General features: G+C 30.4%; 1 protein-coding gene across 2 annotated transcripts in view; it reads left to right on the forward strand.

Moving 5' to 3' along the window:
- The first annotated feature begins 5,046 nt into the window (after positions 1–5,046).
- The window catches only part of LOC126741183 (beta-glucuronidase-like), a 29,456-nt gene continuing 7,130 nt past the window's right edge, over positions 5,047–27,372 (forward strand). Inside the window, exons 1-12 of one of the 2 annotated variants that reach the window (XM_050447535.1) lie at positions 5,047–5,211; positions 10,218–10,387; positions 10,477–10,659; positions 13,787–13,953; positions 14,009–14,142; positions 14,197–14,387; positions 14,450–14,567; positions 14,628–14,826; positions 18,154–18,297; positions 23,891–23,975; positions 24,089–24,265; positions 24,536–24,674. In XM_050447535.1, the coding sequence (XP_050303492.1) occupies positions 10,226–10,387; positions 10,477–10,659; positions 13,787–13,953; positions 14,009–14,142; positions 14,197–14,387; positions 14,450–14,567; positions 14,628–14,826; positions 18,154–18,297; positions 23,891–23,975; positions 24,089–24,265; positions 24,536–24,674 (1,699 nt within the window). In that variant the 5' untranslated portion in view covers positions 5,047–5,211; positions 10,218–10,225. The remainder of the gene's footprint in view (positions 5,212–10,217; positions 10,388–10,476; positions 10,660–13,786; positions 13,954–14,008; positions 14,143–14,196; positions 14,388–14,449; positions 14,568–14,627; positions 14,827–18,153; positions 18,298–23,890; positions 23,976–24,088; positions 24,266–24,535; positions 24,675–27,372) is intronic. The other variant, XM_050447533.1, reaches the window with a different exon arrangement.

Genomic DNA, 27,372 nt, shown 5'->3' on the forward strand with positions numbered 1-27,372 from the left:
TTTCTTCTTTCAAAGCCGATTGGTATCTTCTTTGGCAGTTCATTTCGTCCATTACACAGTCGAACAAGATATGGTTTAGTGTTCCTGGCTGTCTACATACACAGTTTGGGTTTTCGTTAATTCCTATTTTGTGTAGATGCATTGGTGTTAAACAGCGACTAGATCTCATTCTATTAAGGAGTGTTATTGATTTTCTTTTAACGTAGGGAATATCAGAGAACCAGGGTTTGTTAAGTGGTTTTGGTTCCATTTTTGCATATTCTGCTCCTTTTCCCATTGGCCAGTTGTTCCATATTGCTGTTTTGCCATCATTAATGAAACGTTTTGCGTTGATAAGATTTGGTTGGGTTACTCGGTCCGGTTGTCTTCCTGCTTGGACGAGTTCATTAGCCCTGTCATTGCCCCTTAGATCTGTATGACTTGGTATCCACATTAATTGTATGCTATTATCCCCTCTATTAAAAATCTCTAATTATAAAAGTTGTTCTTGTAAGCTTTAGAGAAAATTAAATATTGGATATTTCTTCTATATTTAAAAGTAATGAGCTTGCACTAGAACACTCTTTTTCTTCAATTTCTTGTCTTGTTGTTAGAGTTATATAGTCCCTTTCCTTGTTAATTCCAGGTTTGGTAATTGCTTGCAGTCCACTGAGTGAATCCGAGCAAATAAGTAGTTTTTTGTTTGTTCCAGCCAGGCATTTAACAGCTTCTCTTATTGCTAGCGTTTCTGCTGTAGAAATTGGTGTATAGTCGTTTAACCTTCTATGGACTTCTATGTGTGGATTATCACAAAAAATTCCTATCCCACATGTTTTGGTACAAGGTTCTACTGATGAAGACTGGGGTATACTCTGGGAAACTTTCTACAATATCTAAGAATTTTTTGTTGTTTGATCCTTCTTTACCTAATTCTGACTTTATTAACTGAACTGAACTCATTTGATGTTGATATGATGACTCATAACATGGTAGTAGTTAGGATTTGTGGATTTTTTCAATGTCACTTTCATAAAGTCCAATGCTTCAATTAGGGCTGGAGTTTGGTGTTTACGCCAATATTGGGTATCTATATTAACACTTGCATATACGTTACCACGTTCTTTTTAGGTCCAAGGGCATTTCTCCTGCTTCCGATAGTAAAGTTCTTATTGGTGTAGACTTCATAAAGCCTAAGGCTATTCTTATGGCAGTGTACTGAATCCTGTTTAGCTAATTCCAGTTGGCTTTGGTTGTTTTAAAGATGCATTGTGATCCATAGTCTAAGTGTAAAAAATAGAACATTAAAGTATCTTACATACATGGCTTATATCATATGGCAACCATGCATGCCTAATCAGTCCCGAGTGGTGGCGAGACCTCCCGATTCCTAACGTGCTCGCTTGCATAAATTTACTGGTCATTGTTTGGATTAGACTTATGCGCATATCAGTGTTGCCATATGTTGATAGGAATATTATCATCTAAAGGAATTTTATAACTAATGAGCAAAACAGTATGGTAAAAAACGAAGAATATGAAGTAGTAAAATTACAGCAAATGTTACCAAAAAGTTCAATCCGTGAATATGGAGAAATATCTGAATTGTTGTGTTATTATTGATTAAGATGCTTTGGGTATTCTCACTTCCACTTAGGGAGACATTCACTCATCTTAGACATTCTAGATGTCAGAAAGATTGAGCTCTCAGAATCCTTGAGACCGATAAATAAATCAGTGTAAGAGTACCTACTCACCTGGGGTAGTTTCCGTTTTATTTGTAATCTAACATTTGTAAGGGTTCATGGTCAAATGTGTGTGTCACTGTGCGTTATTAAGGTTTTATAGCCGCCGCTTAGCCCATTAGTGCATGAAGTAGGATGGAATAAGAAACACATAAGTTTTTTATTAATCATTTGTTTAGTGTACTTCAAATAAGCAGGCAAATGTGAAAAAAAATACTAGAAATGTATAGATTTGAATAAAAGAACAGTCCCTTATGAGGGACATTATGCTAAAAATAACAAAATAAAAATTCTGAAAATATTCTGATAATCAACGAAAAATTTACTCTTTGATATGCCTATTTAGTGTGATAAGCCTTGAAACATATTTTGGGGTGTAAGCCCGCATTACATTTTACGCAAACAAAATTTGCCTTTTTTTTTGCAAATGTACACCTTTTATCAGTCTCAGAATATTCCACCAAATGATTGATATTATCAAATCTAACAAGGTAGTAAGGTAGGATGATCATCAAAAAGATAGGCAAAAATTGGCCACCACCATTTTCTTTCTCTTATTCGGGTCCTATAGTTGGCAACCATGTTGCCTAATTTATCTACCCCACCCATCCCTCTATTATAATTATATATTATGCCTGGCTGTGAAACATTTACCTTAGATTTAGTTTCTCTACAGTAACGTGGAGCTGTTTTGTTTGCAGATACGTCAAAATTTAAAGCAGCTGCTACAACTTTGTTGTCCTTCCATTGAACAACTACAACATCTTGACATGCAGACTTATGACAGGAGCCTCTTTTTTCAGTTTTCTATTCTTGCTTTGACCTTAGTGGGCTATTTTCTACTCGATTTTCACGTAAAGTACAAAAAAGTAAAGTGGCACAGTAACTATCCTGAGACAATCGACTAAGTAATTTTAACGAAGTAAAATAATTATCAAAGTAAAATTGATAGCCTTCATTTGGTGGTATTTTAGCTTGTTGAATTAAGGATAAGACAACGTGGCCTCCTATTCCATATTCTTTATTCTCAGAATAAGTTAAATTATTTTGTTTGCCCATGTAAATATCAAAAGCTAAAAGATACCAATTACTGGTACAAAGAGCCCAGTTTTTGAACGCAAATCTTATGGGCTTTCCCCTAATAAAATGTTTCGCATAATGTTTTCCATAATAAGGAATCATGCTCTCATCAATACTTAGTTTTTCAGCAAGACCTCCGTACTTCCTATAATTTTCATTTAGCCTCCCAATAACCGGTCGAAGCTTATAAAGTCTATCATCCTTATCTATTTTGGAATTATCGTTCATGTGCGAATTCCGTAATATTGTCTCAAAACGGTTGAGGCGAATACTTTTTGCTAATATTTTTGGAATATCACTCCCCAATACATTCGTTTGTTTGGATATTTAGCATACCCAGAAAGAGCTAATGCACCGAATACAACATACAGTTCGTCATGATATTAATTTAAATTTAAATTTTTTTGAGATGCATACAGATTTGTTTGGGTAACGATATGTTCACACATCGTTGCATCAAAAAAAAGTTGAAAAAATATTAGTGGGGAAGTAATATTCACTAAATCAGCTGGTGGCTGCTCGGGGACACACGTGGAATTTATAATAAAAGACGGCTCTTCGGTATTCTAATTCCGTAATGTTTGAGTTGATTTTCCAAGCTTTTTCTTCTTTGTTGAGGTTTCTGCTTGTGTTTTAGTTTTTTTACAAAATGAGAAAGGGGAAGGTCATCTTCGGAATCATATTCTGCTGGCCTTCTAGTGTAAATAACTGCTTCGCATTCTGTTCTCAATATTGCCGCTCCCAAATGGTTTGGGTTAGCCTCATGTTCATCATCCGATTTATCGCTGTCTTCATCCGTTAAAGCACCGTCATCGGGAGGAATTAAGTAAATGGAGGCTTTTTCGGGCTCATCGTCTCCTAATTCTAGCAGTAATTCATAAAGACTCAATCTGAAAACAAACCGAACTTCAGTGGCTTAAATGCATGACGTCTCTCAAAAGTTAAAATTTTATTATAAGATAAAGACATATACAAAATTAAATGCCTTGTTTTTGATTTTAACCAAATTATGGCGTTAAGTTTTAAAATATTACTCAAAAATAGAACAATACTTACCCGCCACGTGCTGTTGTGTATAAACTAGGGTCCATGCTGTTTTCCTAATACAATATGGCACTGGAGTACGACTAGCTCATTCAAAGTTCGTTAACAGACTACCGAAGTAAATAAAAACAATATTTTAATGTCTATTCCTGCAAGTCGACAAGCAGTGTTGCCATATTTTAGAGAGTCCCTTATGGGGGACTATATGCCCTAATCTAGAATCTTAAAGAAAGCATTATGATATATTGCAAGACAAGATTATTTGATAGCTTAAGGCGCTATAGTTTTGAGGATGTTGATATATGTGCGTTTATTATTGAAGGATTGAGATATTCTTATTTATATTTTCTTTTCCAGTCGTAATTGTAAGCCAGGTTTTCCAGATAAGAGATATCATTAGCATATTGAAAGGGAAAACTATCAAAAAACAGTATAATATCACCCTTAAAAATTGAAATTAAGAACGTGGAAAATTATGTTAATGAACCAACAATCAACCAGCATTTATACAAAGAACATAATTAAAAAGGTCATGTTATCTTCTTTAAAAAAAAATACTTCTTCTAATGACTATTATAGTTAGAATACGAATATTTGTTTGACAAAAAGTGTTGCCCAGCTTTGCCCTCCATTGTCTTCAAGCACTCAGCTAGACTCTTCCAGTACCAAATCCAGCTCAACATTAAAACCAGAATAGAAATTTTATATACTATACATTGAACTTGTTCTTTACATATGACTAAACCAATATTATTCAAACTTCATTTATCTTATAATTATTTATGATGTCCAAAGTGATAGACATATTAAATAAACACACTCGTAGAATCCTAAAGCCTTATTGCTCTTACCGTATCATGATTCGGCTACTGTGACATCATCATAACCTATTACTGAGACATTTTTAGGTAATTTTAAATCTTATGCACTTATTCAGTTATAAAAAATTCTTGAATTAATAAGAAATAAAATGTATATTTTTTTGTACAAATTTAAAATTACTAAAGATAATATAACAAATATCCTGGTTAAAGCTTAAAATAATAATCGTGGGTGGGCAGTTGTACGTTATCATTATATTTAATTTTAACACGTTTTGAAATAAATAAAAAATCAAACTTTTAATTAAAAGAATAAGTACATAATCCAATTTATATATTTATATTTTTTTTATCATTTATTCTAACGTTACACTCTAAAGATAAAAATGCTAATTGATTGGCCGTTTATCTTGTATGTTTTGATGAATGATGCGAGCTCTAATAATTATAAATAATTCTGTTAGAAGTGGTTTTGTTAAGTTGTGAAGTGACTGTCGTTCGGTGGGTTTGCACTTAATATTAATGTTATTTTAAACAGTATAGCGGTATGTATTCATTTAAATGCAATATAATTATTAATATTTAATAGCAATTTTTCAAATAGTTTCTCGCCGCGTTTAGGAAACATACGACCAAAGCTCTACACCAGTATTTTCTAAAATAATAAATAAACAAACTAGGCAACATATCAATTTATAATTCCCACATAAATTGATATTTTGTATCGAATATTGTAATGTTATTTCACACTGTAAATATAACAATAATAATCAATTGGCTATTTATCTAACGATAAATAGAGCTGTAACTTGGCTAAAATGGCTTACAGTGGTATGGTTTAAAAAACATTTATTTTTATTTGTGAAATATAATCTATTAATTGTAGTAGAATACGTAGCAACAGAAAGTGACTCTCAGTAGTAATCTTAATTACTTTATCCCTAAGGCACTGCATTGATGGAATTCTAATAATTTAATAACACATAAATAAACTATCCAAAATTTTATTATGATTTATTCTTTTTTGGCAAAGTATATAAAGTGAATTCTATTTTAATAGTTACTCACAGGCATTATATGTCGTTTTCTCCTGGGATTGCTACATCTATTGCTTTAGAAGAATTAAACTTAAATTAATGTTTTTTTTTAGATATTAAAGTCTTCTTTGCAAATCACTAATAATTTTTCTTTTTTCTTCCTATTTTGTGGTGCTATTTGTTCCATATTTTTAGCCATCCTTCTATCCAAAAAGTGCATTAAACAATATTTACCCTCATCTATTGCCAATCTATAATTAGTTATACCTAAGAGAAATTCATCTTTATATCTTTTTCTTTAATCTATAATGTCTAATTTTGTCACAAGATTCACTTAATGGAAGATCAGGTGTATTTGGTCTTTCATTGGCTTGGTAGCTATTTTTTAAGAATATAGAAAAAAATTATTTTTCGTCATTTCATCTAAGGTGTAAGAAAAATTTGGGAAAAGAACTTAGCTTAAAAAAAAACGAAGTTAACACGGAATGTTAAATGATAAAAAGGCTGACTTAGGAAATATCCTGATAAATCTTTACTTTGTGATTCAGAAAGTAAAAGAAGTAAAGATAATACATATCATCTTTAGGTATACAGGTTTCTGGTCCTGAAGAAACACGTGAAGAACAACAAGCAGAAACACGTGTCGGCGAGTTCTTGTCTTACCAGAAGGAAAAAAAAATTGACAATGAACTCTGGGTTGAAAAAAGATGCATCAACGGAAAGATGTATTTCGTAGCTTTATTCGGCAAGACCATAAGTAAATGAAGATTTTTTTTTGACTTGCATTTTTTCATATATTGGTTTAGACGGACAAGTATAAATTAGTTTACATTAAGACATATTTATATATTTCCAAGCATACCAAGAGAGTTTTTCCTTTTTCAATTTAAATCTACCAAAACTAAGTTCCAACTCTTTGTGTGCTTCTATATTTAAGGTTACCCTATAAATGCATTTATTCATATTGAATCATAGTGATCTTCCTTTTAGTATAACCGCATTAATACCGCATATATTTCTCACTGCACTAAAAGCATTATTGCAGAGTACTCTGTCTTCTACTACTCAGTTAGTCCTTTAAACCAGTAAGATCTATAGCTATTTTTCTGCCATTTTGCATAGGTATGCAATTAAGTAAAAAAGTTTTTTGCAGGTCTAAGTCCAGAGTAACACTCTTTATACAACGGTGCTACTTTTACAATGTTCATAGAATTGGAAAATGTATAAAAAGATAAATTTATTATTCTGATTCTTTGGTCGTCTATAAACCTCTCTGAGGCATCATGTATCGTAGTCACATTATGTAAAATTATCAATCGCATGCTTCAAGGATTCTCTATATTGGGCATGGTGTATTGCATCTTGCCGGATCTCTTTTATCAGATTTCTCATTCGGTCCACCCAAACGGTGAACGTCTTCTTGTTTCTCGTACATTTACTGTTCCATGATCAGCTACTCTATTGCCCCTGATGTCCTGGCAATGTGTATAAAGTATTTTAAATATTGCTGAATGACATAAGAGGATAGTATGGTTTTGATTTAGAATGATCTCAGAATTGACTCATTGGTGTGGTGTGCTGTCCATGGAAATAAATTAAAATTTTTCTATAGCACCACATAGGTCGCTACAGGGGAAATGACAGTTCGTTTAAGCCCTTAATAGAGTTTGGTGTTAACATTATGATGGAAGTATCCTTCCAGATATGAGTGAGTTTCGCTGTTGAGTTTCGTGCCATGGCGATACGCCTACAGCTTTTAGTTTTATCACTGGTATTGGTGACGACAGATCTAAGATAACTCGAAAAACTCATCCATTATCCCAAAGATGCTGGTCATACACTTTTATAAAAGGTAAAAAACACGAAATCTACAGCATCACAAATACATTTAATAAAATAACAAAGGTTACATGTTTTGCTCGACTAGAGCATCATCAGACCTAAACAATAATTAAAATTATGTAACCCGAAAAAAGGATAAGATAATTAAAATGATTGACCAATTGATAACCGGCGACATTTGTAACGTCAGGGCTACTGTTATTAACACATTCAATACTTATTAATATAGTCCGTGAATTATTAATTTCCAGTCCTTGTTGCCTCGTTCACTTCACTCTCCCAGGCCACAGTGACCCAGTATGTTTCGTAGATGGTCGTCCGATATTGCTTTTTCTACCATTGAGTTAAAATCCCCCATTACAATCACAATATCTTTAGGCTTGAAAATGCCTATAGTAATTTTTACGATGTTATATAAATCTTCAATCTCTTGGTCGTTCCCGTCAGTGATAGGCATGTGTACTTGATTCAGGTGTAACTTGTATGGTTTGGTATTTAGAGTAAGGCTTGTTAATCTTTTGTTATTTTATCTGAAAAGTTTTCTATTGACCAGGAAGGCAACACGATTTCGGTCCAGTCTTGTCAGTCTTTGTCAGTGACCCTAGACAAGAGGCCCTAATTGAGTGCTAGCCTTCTGGCCTTAAAGAAAACTCCTAAAGACTTTGTAGGGCAAGTGCTAAATTACTTCTTCTGATAGGACAATTCTTAAGAAGTTAATTCCCTTTATCCGAACTTGTGTGATTAGGATAAGTAATATAGTTTCTTTACTTCAGTCTGTAGATCAAAAAGTAAGATTATACAAACGTACTTCTCCCTTTGTTGCTGGTTGAACAGAAAATACAATTTCCATATAATCACAACGATTATTCTAAGGTATTACGCAAAATGGTAATAAATATATGTTTTCTTCTACGTAATTGGGTATACTATACCAAAAAAAAACAAGTATTTAAACAAAACCCAAATAATAACCAAAATTCTATGAGTAAAAAAAATGGTACCCAATCTAAAAATTTTAAATGAGAGCAAAAACAAAAATAGACGGCAAACAGGTCAATTTAAGCAATTGAGATAGGAGAAATAGGCTGTTCTGAACGAATACATCAACTTGAAGAATTTAGTGCCTTAATATCGAGGATTTCTGTAAATACAGACTCTAGGTTGATTAAAGAAGTAGCAAATAAAACACCTAATTCACAGAACCTAACTATTCTATGCAGTATTTAAGATTACTATAAATGAGATTCTATTCATATTGAGTGATAGTTTATGATATATGAGCTATTGATCTCTTTGGTTCACGTAGTTTTTTGTGACTTTGTTTAGTGTCTTGGTAGTGTCACAGGTATTTCTTGAACCAAGTAGTAAGAGTCATAGCTGTTCTTCCATATTGCTCAAGCACCAAAATAAGTATGATCCACTGATACTAAAACACAACTCGAACCCTTATTAATTCTGCTATAGATATTTATCAGTAAGTCAGTTATCGTTGATGTTATGCTTGACTTTTATTGGAGACCATATGCTCCAGTACATTTCAGTACTTTTGATATGGTTGTTAAGAGAGAGATCGATTGAGTAATTTTGTTTATGCAAAGGTATCACTCTTCACAAGGATGGAATTTCCAGAAAATTCAGTTAATAATAGAGAAATGAAATAGGAGAAAAGTGGAAAAAATCAACTTCTAATTTTATAAAGCCATTTTTCTTTGAGGTATCATATATAATGGTGAATTAATAATATTTTTAGATATATTTTTGGAAAAAATATGTTAGAAAAATAAAATATTTAGAATATTAAGTATAATTTATACATTGGATGATTAAAACCTTTAAGAAGATTACTAGTTTCCTTAATCTAAGCTGTTTAATAACATTTTTCTTAACATTTCCTTAATATTTTTTTAGTGAACATCATTTTTCCTATCAATAAACCATATGTATTGGAAAAAGTTCTTCAGCCACTTCTGTTTGTTGTGAAAATTTTCATTTATTTACTCCATTTAAAAAAAAATCTCAATTATCCGTTTCTTATTTAACTTCTTTCCAGGCACTCTTTCTTGTAAAGATATTTTTTGTTAATATAAATTAATGTAAATGGACTTTAATAATAATGCTTTTTCCCTTTTCTAGTGCGTCGGCGTCGCCTTTTAATTATTGATTTTCTTTTTTGTAATTTTTTTGAACGAAGTTTGTTAATATCAATTTTTTTGCTCGTTAATAAATTATCGTTTGTTTCCTTTTTTTTTAAATTTGATTTCAACAATCAAGTTTCCTTATTTATAGTCCAAGTCCTTTATTACTAGTAGTAACCTTACACGATCCTCATATATGATTAGTAATTCTCGAATTCTCTTAATTTGTAATTGAATATTGATAAAGGCTTAAGTCAAAATAGTTTTTTTTAAATTTTAGGTTAAGAAGTAAAAATTACATTTAGTAAAAAATAGATTTCAATTAAAGTTATGACTTAACATTACCAAGAATATTGAGTAAGTTTTATATTAATAAATCGAGAGTAAATTAACTCCATATTAAATACTCTTATCACCTATGGAAGTAAAAAAACTACAAATTGTTTAAAATACAGCATCTGTATAAAATACAGCGACTCCCTAACCAAATTTATTAAAAAAAATATGAAATTACACGTAGTTGTTTCTCATTTTTAGGTTAGAACATGAAAGGATCTGAAGGGATTATTCTCATATCCTGCTTTTTAGCAGGATTTGCTTACGGAGGAGTGTTACAAGTAAAACCATCCAAAACCAGAGAAATAATAAGCCTGGATGGATTATGGCACTTTACTATGAATGCTAGTCTTGTTAGCAACATAGAAGAGGTTAGTACAAATATTATGACAAAGCTCTAGTGATTTAATTGATATTTAAAAAATAACGTGTTTTTTTTAATTTATTTTTTTAATTATAGGCTGATGATTTAGAAGTGAATCTTATGCCAGTACCCTCCAGTTATAATGACATTTCCACAAAACTTAACGTAAGGGATCATGTTGGTGCTGTTTGGTACAAACGCACTTTCTTTGTGCCAAGTTCCTGGAAAAATAAAAAAGTTTGGATACGGTTTGGATCTGTTTGTTATAATGCGAGCGTGGTAAGTAAAACAAAACTTTAAAACTGAATTTTTACAATTAAAAAAAATATTTTAATTAAGCTTTATATTGCACTATTTTTTAAAGGTTTTATGACTGTTTATTTTAATTAAAGGTAAATACCCTTATATCTTGGTACTTTAATTTATCTGCCTTTAAACTGATAAATTTTAAGAATATTTACAATGTTTGCCATTACTCTTATTTATATTTCCACTTGAAAATAAATCAATAACAATCTTGGGATTTTAACTGATCATCGAGTTTTGCTGTTTTAGTAAATATTTATAAAATAGATATAAAGTGATAAAAAAGTTAATTGATGTGTCTTTAAGAATACCAAGTAATTTCTTTTTTTTCTCAATTAACTCTCAGAAAATACTCACGCTGCTTTTTAACGTTTTGGCATCTAACAGTCATCATCAACCTTGTTATTTAATATGAAAATTAGATTGGATTTTTTCAGTTTTCTAAGGATATTTCACTTTTAATTTAATGTAAAGAACATTGAACGAAACTCGAAAATTAACGGTTTCGAGATAAACCTTCAGAAATCATTACAGGATGAATAATGTATTTTTTCTTTATTCTTCGTAGCCGCATATCTAGATACTACGAGTATATATCTTAATAGTCCAAGAACTAGTCTTGCAGCAATAGCCTCTTGGTTCTCATTTTCGTCAACGATTTATTGATTTTCTCCATCAAAGCTGATGTTTCTTGAAAAAGCTGTAACTCTTGTAAATTCTAGCGGAGGTAGGCTGTTTTGATCCACTGCTTCAAAGGAAATTTTTAAATATGACAAAACTAACGTGGATAGTAGGAACCACCAAGATATCCACTTATTCGCATCTTCAGTGCGAAGCTAAAGTTTATTTTGATTAAGTAGCAGTGGCATTTTTCAAGTTATATATTATTTAGCAATGGATAGACATCATAATACACTCCGTATATAATCATGTCATTATTTTCAAACAACTTTTTCATACTGTCAGCATTATGCTCAAATTAAGTTTTGTAAAATAGCAGCATCATTGATCTCTTGAATATGGACTATGAATATTGACACTCCAACTTTTCATCAATTGACGTTATGCATGTCAAATATAGCTACTATTTTATAAGTGCTATTCACAATTCTAATCACTTTAAAAGTCTTAACGTTTTGGATAAGAATGTGAATTGAGCAACTTAGCTGCCAATTTTTTTTACCCCTTTACGTCAAATACTAATGATCACATACTTGTAAATAACAATCAAATACTTATGACGCATTCAAAGGAATCTTGACTGCCTTTATCCAAATAAGTAAACAATAGCTAATTATGATTGCTCTAGCTATCTGTTGAAAATCTCCTGTATTAAATTTTGATCGAATATGCCTATTTCTGATTTCTACTATCCAATTAAATTTTGTAAAATGTCGCTCGTTGACACCTTGGATACTGAACTGATGTTCGTGTTCACTAAGTAGCACTGGCCTTTTCCAAGTAATATATCACAAGAATAATGCATCAGCATCATCATACCCTCTGTATACAATTATGTCATTATTTTAAAAGCACGTTCTCATACTAACAGCATCATGCTTAATCTATTTTGTGAAATAGTAGCATCATTGATAATTTGGAGCATGAATATCGAGAATCCAACTTATGATTAAATGACATCCTTTTTATGAACAGAGTTGGTACTTTTCAGATTGCAAGTGCCATTGGCATATGCATTCACTAAAGGAGTCTAAGGTTCTGCATGCTAATGAGAATTGAATAACTTGTCTGCTTACATAATTTTCTTACCTATTTACCTCAAATCCCCTATTGATGGGTACCAAACGCTGCCTCAGATATTATCTCACAAAAGCAACAGCTAAACCTGTACTTACTTGTTTTAATATCTGATGTTGTCATAATGTCTGTTTTAATATATGATTAGATAAATAGATTCTCTAATTGAATAGAGAAATATATGTGATCAAAATGATCTTTAAATCCATGCAATTAACTCCAGTAGTTTCCAAGATATCTATATAGACTTAAGTCCCAAATTCGGCTCGAAGGCCAAATGTTTTTCACAAATATCTTCTAAACGAAGGGATATAGCTATTTAGTGTTTTATGTTAATGAAATCGGTAAAAAAAGCTTTATTGACCTTGTTTAGATAAAAACTATTTTTCACATTTAGACGGTTTGGTAGGGGTATGCATTTTCACTCGATGTTCCCAAGATCAGGGAGGTTAGTCTGCTTAATGTTGTTATTATGAGTCGTGTCTAAAATTTGAAAAGGTTTACCTCAAAACCCTCATATTTAATCTTTGTGCTCATGTAGAAACTTGTTCAGGCTACCAAGATATGTAAAATATCAAAAATTAAAAAAAAAATTATCCCTTTTTTGACTCCAAGCTATTGACAATTAATAAGACAGAGTCAATACTGTAAGAATATTTAGTTAGCCATAAAGAAAGAAATCTTGACCTCATTAATAAAAACTTTACCAAAGCAAAAAAATCAATAAAATATTATTAAGTCAATAACATTGTTAAGAAAAAGTGTAGATATGTGTAATTACAATTGAAGGAGTTGGTTACAACTTGAATTATAAAAACTTTCCCCATTTAACTTTTTTTGCGTATCTATCACACTGTAAAAGAAAAAAAACTCATCTAAAATTTATTTTTAAAATGATTCCCTATACATTTAAAGGAAAGTTTAAATTTAAAAGTTTCCCTTACCGACACATGCACATGAAAATGTAGTATCAGTATTTCTGTAGTTTCAGCTATACCTCCTGGGGCTACAAATTTGGCGTTATATATGGATATCTCGATAACTTTATTAATGCAGGAAAAAATAAAAATTATCCCATACGTGGTCATGTAATTGAACAGATTTTTATATATTACATTAAATTTTCATATTTGTACTTCTTAATTGTAATATGAAGGTGCTTGATGTAAATTAACTAAACATGCAATTGGTTGAACTGTAATAGAAATATTTGAATTTAAAGCAACTGCAATCTCCATTTAACACCTAAAAAGTAGACATAACTTAAATGGATACGATTTGCCGTTTTAATTGAACTGCTCTGTACAGCCGAAAAAATAATTAATGAAAACTTCTTTTTCAGGAAATTAATGACAATATAGCAGTAACCCATTATATTGGTCATTTACCTTTTGCTTCTGAAATTTCTTCCTATTTAAACTTTGGTGATGAAAATACCATTATTGTGGAAGTAAATAATATATTAACGAATATTTCAATACCACAAGGATCAGTTGAGACACTTTCGAGGTATTTTATACTATACTAATAAATTAAAAATAATAAATTATTATGTGTGATTTAGCGGAAGACTAAAGCAGACCTACACTTTCGACTTTTTTAACTATGCAGGAATTGACCGTCCAGTATATCTTTATACGACAAGCGATGCTTTTGTTGATGATATTGATATTAAAACCCAAGTAAATGGAACAACTGGTAATAATAAAAATAAATGTAAGCTTTTAAATTTGTTAAATTTGGATTTTTTAGGGCTGGTCTCCTATGACGTAGCTATATCAGGATCTACTGCAAACACAAACATCCAAGTTAACATTTTAGATAAAAAAGGACAAATAGTAGGTTCATCTCAACAATCATCAGATCTGGTCATTATTGAAAACGCGAATCTTTGGTGGCCATATCTTATGCATGATGAACCAGGTTACCTTTATAATTTAGAGGTAAAAAACAAAAACAATTCAATTTAGTCTCAATGGGAAACAACCATTTTTAACAATTTTAGATACTGATTAAAGAAAATGATGTTCTAATTGATCACTATAAGCAACCATTTGGAATAAGGGAACTGAAATATGACAATACCAGCTTCACTATTAATAGAAAAAATATTTATATCAGAGGTCCTATCATTGTCATTGTAAACTAGACATATTAAATCATAAATAATTATATTTAATTAGGTTTTGGTCGGCACGAAGACTCAGATATTCGAGGCAAAGGGCTTGATTTACCTCTGATAATACGTGATCATAACCTAATCAAATGGATTGGCGCTAATTGTTACAGGACTTCTCACTATCCATATGCTGATGAAATTATGGATTTGGCTGATCAGCTTGGAATTATGATTATTGACGAAGTACCAGCAGTTAACACAGAGTAAGTAAAATCTTAAGAGATTGCATGTAGTGTATATAGATAAATTTCTAAAACCTCTTTAGCCTTTGGGTCGTTTGATTTATCGTAATATCATTTGACTCAATTGTCAGGTGGCTCATGTTTTACATTTTTTTTGGGTTTTATTTACTTTTTCTCCTTCCTTCTGTAACATTTTGTGCAGATACGCTTTTTTCAAATCATTGCCTTTTTAGAATGCTGTTAATTATTTATTTTTATAATTATCAAATTTCATTCAAAAATTTTCATTAGATCAAGAAACAGTAAATCAACCTCTTAGACCCTTGAGGTTGATTGACGTTCTATTCCAATAATTAAACTAGAATTATAAACTGATGGAAGGTCATTTAAAGATTGCTGTCATAGTTCAGGTTAGTTGCTGATCAATTGCAAGGATATAAATGGTATTCTGTAATCATATAAATGAATATTCTCGAAAAATTGTGTTATCACTTAGGGATTACACAATTTTATCACTATGATTATATATCACTCTGTTTTCATCCGGACCGTATGACACGTAGCTGATTGAGGTTGAATATGGAACTGGTGCAATAATTTTCGTATTCGAAAAGTAGCTAATTCAAAAAGCAGTTTTCCAGCTGTTGGACTTCTTTAGTAGCAGAATGCAGAACAACTTGTATAGATAAATCTTCTTAATAAATTAATTTTAGGGCCCTGGAAGAATATTTAGAAGAGATTTTCCAATCTATAACCATTAGAATATATATGAGCTACAACAGATAAATTCAAAACACAAAAAGGGGGTAAGACAATGAGATACTTTGTCTCCCAAATGGTTTACCTTGGCCTTGGAGTACATCTTTAAAAGGCTACTTCAAGAAAATTTTAAAATTAATATCGACGGGAATGACATCAACCATCTCCGTTTTGTTGATGATATTGAACTTATTACTAGCGATGTAGATCAGCTTTAAACTATCTTCCAACAACTAAAGAATGTATCGCGTCAAATCGGACTGAAAATAAACTACGAACAAATAAAGTAATAAGTATTGCCGAAATTGAAGTGTTTATTGACAACAAGAAAATATAAAAAGTTAGCGAGTACATAGATCTGGGATATAAGATTAAAATAGGAAAGAAAAATCAGACAGCCAAAAGCCAAAAAAGAATTGCAGTAACATGGGCTGCATTATAGCTGCATCTGATCAGTTGCAAGTTACGGGCCGGAAACCATGACTATCACAGAATGAACTACTGAAAAACTTAGAGGTTGTCAAAGAGCTATGGAAAGAGCGATGTTGGGCATAAGGAATAACAAAGATGACAGATGTAGTGGAAAGAATAGCTAAACTTATATGGCAATGGGCAGAGCATATAAGAAGTCGGATAGATAGATGGACATCAAGTCTAACAAGGTAAATACGAGGCAAACCAAAAGAAGCGTAGAAGACAGCAGAAGAGATGGGGATAAAAATAAATATACGGTTTATTTATGTACTGTGAAGTGTGTGGATGGCTTCTAAAGGCCTAATGATGCTCTAACTAGAGCGAAACACGTGTAGCCCGTTTTATTACATGTTGTGAGACCGTGACTTTGTGTTTTTCTTTGTTTTTCGTCAATTTTGTATGTTGGTCTCTTAGAGAATAATGGATGAGATTTTTGGACTTTTTACAGGGGTTGAGTTTGACTCATTTTATCTAGCTAATTGAGGTTGTTTCTCATATTTAACAAAGATTTTTAGTACTACTTCGTTTTTTCCTAGTACTTCAGGTCATTTCTCAGTTAACTCATATTCATATTCTGGGTTTTTTAACTAATACTTAAGTTCTTCCAGCAAATTGACCTAATTTCTCGTTTCTTAAAGAAAAGTTAGGTTATTTTTTATAACTATCAGAAACTCTGAGTATAGCTTAATTTTTTTATATCCTCTTCAATGATTCATTTACAGTTTAAGTAAGATCTAGGGTATTCATAGTGAGTATTTCTTTCTAATATTTTTGGCTTACTGATACTTGTAATATATCAATATTTTGCTAGTTCACTATCATAAATTTAATCTTCTTTAAACCTATTGTTAATTCATTGGCATTGTTATTGTCTAACCATTGCAGGTCCTCAGAAGAGTAACTTAATATTACTGTATTATAAGCAAAATGGATATTATCTGTTGCTAAACCATTTATGTAAATTTCTTCTTCGTTTTCAGGCATTGCTTCGGGCAAACTAGATTAAGAGTAGGTATTAAACAATAAAACACAATTATACTAGTCTATTTACATCTAAGCATCTCTGAACTAGAACTTGCATTCTAAAGCAAGCATCCCTTGTTCCAAGACCATTTCTAAAACCTAATTGTACATCTTAGACCGCTTCGTCATACTTTTTATGTATTTTGTTGTTCTTCCTCGGTGACACTATTTTCTGCTAGTAGCTTTGTCAAATATATTAAGAAAGGTTTCTTTTTCCAAGGCTGATGTAATGGTCTTAGTAAAGGCTTATGATTATCTTTTAATATCTTGTTTGAGACGTTCTCTTCTCTCTCTTGCAACTTATTCTTTAGAGAATTTGTTACACATACAAATTGAATTGAAAAATAGAGAATCTGACGTAAATGTGTTAGAAAAAGGGTAACTATTTAGAAACATATAGTGGAGATTGAAACTGCAATATTCTACAGCGAAACATGTTTCTAAATTCTTACTTCTCCTCTTTTATATATATATTCCCTTTTACATAAAGCACAAGACAGAAAGACATGGAAAGAAATTGGAGAGGCCTATGTTCAAGAGTGGACAAGCGATGGCTTAGGAAGAATAAGAAGAATTGTTCATATGTTATTTATGGTCTTTTTCAGAGAATCTGGATTTATTTAAATTATCTTAGTAAATAAACATATTTTTAAACTTTATATAAAAAGCACAATAGCCTGATAATATAAAGAAAATTCTTTATATTACTTCCCTATAAAATGACAAGTTTTTCGACGAACCAATTTATTTTCCAACTCGTTCGGGATTCCTAAATCCGCTGAAATTCTGCTTATAAAGGAGGATTTGAACACCGGCCGAACTTTGACAAATAACTTTATTTGAACTTCGTTATCATACTAATGCCACCTCGGCAGACTATTCTTGAAAGTCATTAGAATAAGCTCAAATATCAAATTTTATTGATCTTTAAATTCTGTTTGAGAAGAGTTTTAAAACATCATTTCAGCTTTGAGAGTTTAGTAATAAATGTGATAATTTTCATGGAAGTTTTAATGAAAATTAAATAAATATTAAAAGCAACGAGTTGTAATGTTAATTAATAATTAATTTTTATGTCACGCTTTTTTTCAGAAATTTCTCAGATGAGCTTTTGGAAAACCATAAAAGGTCTTGGACTGAGCTTTACAAAAGAGACAAAAATAGACCATCTGTGGTAATATGGTCTATAGCTAACGAACCAAGGACTCAGCTAAATGCTTCTGAGGACTATTACAGGTTAGTAATTTATTTTAAGAATTACAATTAGTGTTTATTGCAGGTTTTATAATTTTGTTTATTGCACATAGGAATCAGTAGGTATCATGCTTTCACGAGTTTTATTTTTAGTGCCTGTATGCATAAAAACTTGCATAGAAGTGATTTTTTATATATTAGTTAGTGATACTTAAGCACACATTTATAATTCTTTAAGCTTTTAATGCACAAATCATATCATTTCAATGATGTTCTTTAACAGCGTTTTGTTTTTAAATCAACATTTTCTATCTCTCGTGTGTAAATTGTATTTTATATTTACAGTGCGAAAACGAAAATTACGTTTTTTTGCTTGTTGTAATTTGCACAATTTTGTGAGCATGACAATTGTTATGATTAGTGTTCATCTGCACAAATCATTGGCCCATCATAAAGTACGTATATTTAAATCTTAGGTAATTTAATATGATGCAATTTGTTCATAAAGGGATTATGTTTACAAAACTTAATAAATATTCATAATTAACTCTAAGTGAAATGTCATATAGATTATTGCTTAATCAAATTTTAGTTCACCTATACAAATTTATTACACAAATAGTCATAATTAAACATTTCTTCTTAGAAAAAATGCTTTTAGAGGCTTTTTAATTAAAGGAGCAAAACCACATTATTTAAACAAAAGTAGCTGACTACGAAGATCGCTGGTGACCATGCAATAGAAACTTATAAATGACATATACGTAAACATCAGTTTTAAATTATCAGGATGAAATGCTTTGAACACTTAGAGACATATACAGGTCTGACCAAAACTAGCAAATCGAGGAATCGGTAAAGATTCTCGTTCTCTCTTTACGTTTACTGTTGCATTCTAAAGCATGAATATATCAGCATGAGAAAATGAAATTGGCCAGGCATGTATAGACACCTGTAGACACACAGAAAGAAAAATATATAATTTTGGTTAAGTTACTAGGTAATTTTTTTTTAAGTAATAAAGGAGGAAAATATCATATAAAAAAATTTAACTACAAGTCCAAATTTTGGGTAATTATGATAAAGTTAAATTATTAAATTTGTTAAACAAATGCTGCAAAAACCATGCAATTTTAATGAGTAACGTGAACAAAAAATTTACTTGTCAAGAAATAGTGAAACAAAATAGCAATTTAACGAATAACAATTCATAATTAATTATCTATTGATATAACATAATTACAAATAAAAAACTATATGTGATAAACATATTTTCTTAAGTCGAAAGTTGCCATTTTATAGGATTTACTTTAATTATCAATTTTTGCTTAAGCGTTTTTATTATTAGAAAACTACGTAAATTTATTTTTTGTTCATATATTTTACTATATTTTTTATGATAATTTTTCGTATATTTTATGTAACAAATTATAAAAAATAAAAGGTTTTAAGGGTTAATAAGGTTAAATAGACTAGATTGTTTTCTAGCCAATAAATTATGTAAGAAAACACATTTCATAAAAAAATTTCAACAAAAATAAGAATGGAATAAAATAAAAAAAAAAGAAAAAGTAAAGAGACTGTTTTGACAAAATTTAAAATTAATATAAATGAAATATAAAATTTCTAATATATTAATAATAAGAGATTATAAAAGCTTAAGTAGAAATCCAAAAACATAATGCCTTTTAATTATCATCAGAAAAAACAAACATTTGATCAAAAAATTTGTACATAATTTCAAAGGTAAATTTTTGTTATTTAAATAAAAATTATACATTATAAAGAAATCAATAAAATTCAAAAAAGCAAAACAAATCAATAAAAAAAAATTTACAAAATTTTTAATGATTATTATCCGCATGTGATATTTCGAATGAAAAATTATAAGAGCTCCGGTAGAAATACAAAAACATAATACAGCTAAACTACAAAGAAAAGTAGAAAAATTTGGATTTACGTAATTGCATACATAGATAATATTTAAAGAACACAATTAATGACATAATACGCTATAAGTATCAAAATAAAAAAATACATACAATAAAACAATAATTACTTTAAACTAATTAAATAAACTTAAGAATAAAATTAATCTTTTTAATGCACTAAAATTTTGACATTACTTAATATTTTTTGCCAGCTGATTAAATTCTGACAAACCTTAATTCAAAATACTGCTTAACATCTGTGTAGAATTGTAATGACTAAGATGAAATCATTACAGTTTCTAGTATAATGCTCATGGATATTCATAAAGCAATTAATCCTATCACAAATGTAAGGTATCATTCTATTTATGATCTTAAGTATAATATAAATGCATTAAGCATTATTTTTTGCTTTTTAGAGAATATTTAACAGGAATTTACCAGGATTATCATAGGTGTATATCTACTGCATTTTAGGATTGCACGCATTGCTCTATTTTGTACTATCTGAAACTCCGCTATTCTGTAGTTAAGAGTACTGAACAATAAAGTTGAACAATATTGCAAATGGAGCAATTTCGTATACGTTGTTAATTTTTTTCTTATTCGAGATATAGAACACACTTTTTGCCATAATTTTAGGGCAAAAGCTCCCTATATAATCACAATAAGCATAAGGGTTCAATTAAGGACCTAATACAATTCCAAGATATTTGATATATTTGTCATATTGCAATTTAACGCCATTAATATAATTATAAAAATTTTCTATATTTACAAAACTTAATCGATATTTTCTGCCATACATACAGAACTTATATTGTGTGATGTTAATGCTAATAATAATTCTAAAAATACTCGACTTAAGTCACTCTTAATATCTTGCTGCATTTGTTTGATATTATTACCGACGACACATATCATTGTATCGCCAGCAAATAATGTAATATTCTGTTTTCTACAACTTTTTTGTTTATATACAGAAGAAACAATAATTCCCCTAAAGCAGTCTCTTGTGGTACCTCATATTTCACCAAGATAAATTCAGTCATAGCTAACTATCAATTAAAATATCTCTTTCAACAGTCTTAAAAGCTATTGTAAAATCTAAATTTACTACTTAAACTAGATTATTGTTATAACTATTACAGTATCGCAAGAATGACCTGCTTGAAATCTCCATTGACAAGAAACAATTATATTATTTACATCACAACGTCTCTGCAGATGCTGCTTGATTATCAGTTCCAATAATTTCTCGTATACTGGCACAGTGTTGATCGATCTAAAATTTGAGTGCCGCTTAGTGCTTGGAACCTTTGGCACCGGAACCACCAACGATGACTTCCATCTCTCTGGAAAATGCCCATTAGAAAATGATGCATTTATAACATTCAATACCGCCACCAACAGTTTTCATTCCACGTACAATTCTTTTTAAGTCTATCTTCTATAAAGCTGTGATTGATTCTCAGCATTTTCATTTCGATTTAAGTACGGAAAATTAGCAGAAGAAAATTAGCGAATTAGTGTCGATCATCCAAGAATATAATATATCAAAGATTTTCATAAAATACTTATAAAATTCATTGGCTATATCCTTATTCGTTCTCAGAAGTCTTTTGTATACATTCCAATCCCCAATGGTGAACAGCCCTAACATACATTTTATCTTTTTCTTTCATCATTTGTTTTATCTCGTATCTTATCCATGCTTTATCTCTATATTGCTGCCTCATTATTGATTTTATTATGGGGCACATTGTATTTGTTATTGCCGCTAGATCTTCTACAAATCTATAAGCAATATCGACGTCTTAGATCCAGCCATTCGATTGAATCTCCAACAGTGCACCTTAAAATTGATCAGCACTGTACTTTGCCCATTACATTCTGAAATAATTTATAGTAAAATTTTTAGACATTTATTGTATATCGATAGTTAAAATGCAATGATCGCTGATTTTTTATGTTACATGTACTTTATCTGACAGTTTTTTTCCATAGAGACTACTACTAACAAACTGAACATAGAGCGAGTAAAAGGTCATAGTCAAAATCTTCAACTATAGCTGCTTAAAATTCTATATCCGATTTAAATAGTCAGAAAAATTATACAAAAACTGCCCATTTTCAGTCTGTAGAGTATGATAAAGCACAGTAAGTGAATATTTTAACCCGCTTACGACGGCTTCTAGATTTTATTAACCAGATATAGTTTTGAACACACTTTTTATCACTAATCTAAAATTTGATATCGTTTCGTACAAGCATCGTCACCCCACTAAAATAATAAACACTTTTAGATTTTTCAACATTTTCAATTTAAAATCTTTGGCTTCATCTGGATACTTAAAATTTCTTACTTATAGTCACACTGCAATATTACTTCATAATTTTTCATAGAATGCCTTATTAATTCGCCATCTCCTATTTCAGGAGGATTGATTTTACTTTGAAGTGTTTTTTTTTTTTTAATGTTATTTGTTTCTTTTTGAAATACGTTCTATTTTACTACCAATATCTTATCAGTGCCCTTGGCTTTGAAGCTCTTGCATAAGATCCTAATTGTATTTCATTAATATCCATTAACTTATCACTACTAAGTTTTTGCAGTACTTTTAAACTTAAATTTTGATTTCCCATTTAATAATGATGTGGTTTTAACTAGTACTTCCAAAGTATTGTTAATGATATCAATATAATTTTGTTAAATAATACATTCATCAGTTCTACTTGTTTTTGCTTAAATGCTGAGGTTTGTTTAAAATTTCGCTACTAACCTCCATAACTAAATCACAGCACGATGCATATTTCCAACTTGATTTTTTCATGTGAAAACCTCTTAGGTCGACATTTGCACATTTTCTATGATAATATCGGTTAAAATTATAGTTTTAAGACATTACATATATTTTTACAAGATTTAAAAATAATATTATTGGAATAAAAAATTGTCAATAAATGAATAAAAGATTATAAATGTTTCTGCTCAAAAATCCTAAAATCAAATGCTATAAAAATTTAGACGAATAATTTTGTAATTATTACAAATTATATAATATTTTAAAACAGTTTTAAAGACAAAATTTTATTAATTAAATATAAATTCTAAACATTAAGAAATAATTAAGAAGAAAAAAATTTGACAATATATTTTTTTTTTAATTTAGAGTATTTTTATTTTATATAAAATACATTACTTTATTATTAATAAAGCTAAAAATCCACTTTAGTGAGAAGTTTTTAATTATAATTAAAGTATATGTGGTGTTAATAAATAAACCTGCAACCTAATGAAGGAAGTGAAGGAAGATAATACATAAAAACTAAAACCGTTATATTCCTAAGATTTTAATTTAATAACTACAGCTAATCTAAATGTTGTAATTCTAACATTTCATGATATCTATGTAATTTTTTATAAATTAATTTTAAAATAAATGAAAACCCATAAACGGTTTTTGTGACTTATGGTGTATCATAATGAGAACATAAACAGTTTATTTTAAATGCGTATTCACTAATTAATTTTTTATTAAAATTTCTGATATATTAGGTGTACTTTCTTTTATCTAATTATTCTTTATAATCTTGGATAAATAATATATCCAGTTATTATAGCTAAAATTTTAAATGTATTCCTTTTTGAACAAATTGTATAATAATAATTTATTTGTAAGTACCATAATACAATGTTTTAGACAAGTAGCTGCGCATGTTAAAAGCATTGACACTTCCAGACCCATTACCATTGCAGAATCCGAGGCATACAATGACGATCTTTCAGTAAGTATAAACGACTTACCAGAGAAGATCAGTAGAGAGTTCTAGGTTTTTTCAAACTATTTAATAATCATTTTAACAGTTTGTATCTCTATATCTAAAAGAAAATCTTTTAGGGGAGATTTTTGGACATTTTAGGGGTAAATCGTTATGAGGGATGGTACTTAAATGCCGGTGATACCGATTTAATATACGAAAATATCTTAGAACAAGCAAGAGGGTGGTACCAAAAGCATCAGAAGCCAGTATTATTTACTGAATATGGCGCAGATTCTCAGGGAGGATTAAGTTTTGTAAGTAATTGCTTCTAAACATCTAAAAAATGCTTTTATTTCATACTATGATTGAAGTTTAATAGATCAAAGGCATTTTAGATTGACATCGAATATATAACCAAGTTCTGCTCATTGGCTACATCAGGGTGATCAAAAGAAGAGTAAATTTTTTTTATTCTTCTCTTTTCGGTTTGTGTAAAAAAGTAATAATATTGCTTTATGATTACGTCTTTTTCTTGTCGTCTTAAATGCCTTATTTACTAATTATTATATTATACTTATTTTTAGTTGCCTACTTACATTTGGTCGGAGGAATATCAACTTAAATTAATGGAAGAATATTTTAAAGCGTTTGACGAGCTGAGATCCGAAGGATGGTTCATCGGCGAGATGATTTGGAATTTTGCTGAATTTAAGACTGATCAAAGTAAGCAGTTTAACTACTAATTAATTACTTATTTAATGTTAAATTAAAATGAAATAGGATGTTTAATATACACTTCTCAGCTTATAATAATTAAACAAGAAATAAAGGTACACAAAATAGTGACAAACAAAGGTAAATAAATGAAAACCCTTGTACAAAAAGATTCTACCTTTTTTAAAAAATAGTCCTGGTTCTCATGGACATGGCAGAATCGAGCAACAATAAGAACACAAGGAGATTGAAGGATTACAAGCAAAGAAGGACAATTTCAACATACACAAGACAGATGATAGTAGTTAAATACAGGGTGTTTCAGAACTATGGGATCAAACTTCTAGGGGTTGTTTAGTGCAACAGTAGAATCCATTTGAGTATAGGAACCCATGTCCAGAAATGTGTCACTACGCCACTACGGCCCTAAGACGCATTTAAATTTAGAAAAAATATTAATTACCTAAATAGGATCTGATGCATTTATTTTTACCTTTTGTATATGATACCATCACAACAATTGTTCAAAATGTCTTCCTCCAACCTCAATACACTGATTTAAACGCCGCACATGATTTCGGCGGACTACACTAAAAAATTTGTTTTTCGTTTTGAATGATTTCAAATGCTGCTGTGATTCGTCCAATTAAGTCTATAGCTCTGATTCTACTGGAGTTGCGTAGACTAAAGACTTTACATGGCCTCACAAGAAAAAATCGAGCGACGTTAAATCGGGTGACCTAGGAGGCCAAGAAACTACTCCACCTCTGGCAATCCAACGGTGCCCAAACCGCTGAGCCAAATACTCGCGTACTTGTACAGCAAAGTGAGCTGGCGCTCCATCATGCTGAAACCACATTTGCTGTCTAACGTTTAGTGGAACATTTTCAAGAAGTTCTGGGAGAACTTCCTCCAAGAAACGCAGATAAATAGTTCCTGTTAACCGTTCCGGTAGAAGGTATGGCCCAATTAAACAATCATCAACAATGTCTGTACGTTAACAGACCAACGATTCTGATGTTTTCTTGGAAAAATTGCATAAGGATTTTCTTCGTCCCAAACACGGCTATTTCTACTATTAAAAATACCGTCTCTTGTAAAAGAGGATTCATCGGTCCACAAAACATATCGTAAAAAATTTAGTTGTTCAATGATGTGATCCAGAAGCCATCGACAAAATTGAAGTCTAGGATGATAATCGGCTGCAGTCATACCTTGAACTTTCTGGAAGTGGTAAGGATGGAGTTGTTGCTCGTGTAGTACCCGCCAGGCAGAAGCGTTACTCGTATTTATATTCTTAGCGACGTCACGTGTGCTATTTGATGGTTCATCGGCAACTCGCTGAAGCACCTCTTCTTCAAATTCGACCGTTCTTACGGTTCGAGCAACACCAATATCATGCATCTTGGTCTTAAACATGCCTGTCTCAGCGAGCCGCCGATGAACCGCAATAAACTTTTTGTATCCAGGATGCTGATACAACCGCGTTGCAGCTCGTGCATTGCAGTTTGTTGCTCCGTATGCCAAATGCATATCCGCCAATTCTTGGTAAAGTTTTCCATTAGCAATAAATGTTTAAAAATTGTAAGCTATAAAATTTTTAAACTTGAAATTGAGAATTGACATTGATAAGCGTTGATTTTAAACAATTGTTGTTATGGTATCGTGTACAAAAGCTAAAAATAAATGCAGCAGATCCTATTTAGGTAATTAATGTTTTTTTATAAATTTTAATGCGTCTTAGGGCCGTAGTGGCGTAGTGACGCATTTCCGGACATTGGTTCCTATAGTCAATTGAATTCTTCTGTTGCACTGAACATCCCCCAGAAGTTTGATCCCATAGTTCTGAAACACCCTGTATAGAGATATAAGATATATTTGTAAAATTAAGCTTTTTTCACTAGTTTATGTTTTTCTTAAAAATTGTGGGTGTTTTAATGTATAGTATTCCGAGGTACTTAAGATACAAATAACTATTTTGTTGAATTTTTAATTGTTAATTTTGCTATCATTTAAACAACTTGAATTTGGAAAACCCAGTATATTATATTGAAACAAAATACCAAAATACCAAGTTGAATCTATCTATTATCAAAATAATGAATAAGTTAGAGTTTTTTATAATAAAAAAGCTGGAGGAAAAACCTCAAAACATGCATTTGTAATTTTTTATAAAATGCTTTAACTACCGAGTTTTTGTCATATAACTCTAAATAAATTTAACTTAAGCTTAATTAATGGCGACGAAAAATCAATTTTATTAAAAATTAATAAGAAAAAATAGTTACAAAAACAAAATTTATGGGATTTCGAAAACTCATGTCTAAATCGTATATAATCCATAAAAGAATATAAACCGAGTGCCAATTTTGACAACAATGATAACAATGAGAATAATGATATTTAGCGATTTTTGCTAAGAGCACTTTTTTTATGCAAAATACATAAGAATATTGAGCAGAAATTGAATGCTTAGAGAAATGGGGTTTACCTTACCCAATACACCCCTTGGTTTGGACGCCCCTGGTTAAAATAATTCTTGTTTAATAGATTAAAAAGAATATACGTACTAACAATAATTTATGTCTTAAAATTGTTTACAGTAGCCAAGTGGTTCCGAATCTATAAAACGAAAATTATAGTTTTTAAAGGTTATCTTTAAAGAGATCTAGCTTTTCTTTTTTTTTTTTTTGATATTTTCTATCTA

This window comes from Anthonomus grandis, chromosome 10 (genome assembly GCF_022605725.1).
Source record: "Anthonomus grandis grandis chromosome 10, icAntGran1.3, whole genome shotgun sequence".
Classification (NCBI taxonomy): domain Eukaryota; kingdom Metazoa; phylum Arthropoda; class Insecta; order Coleoptera; family Curculionidae; genus Anthonomus; species Anthonomus grandis.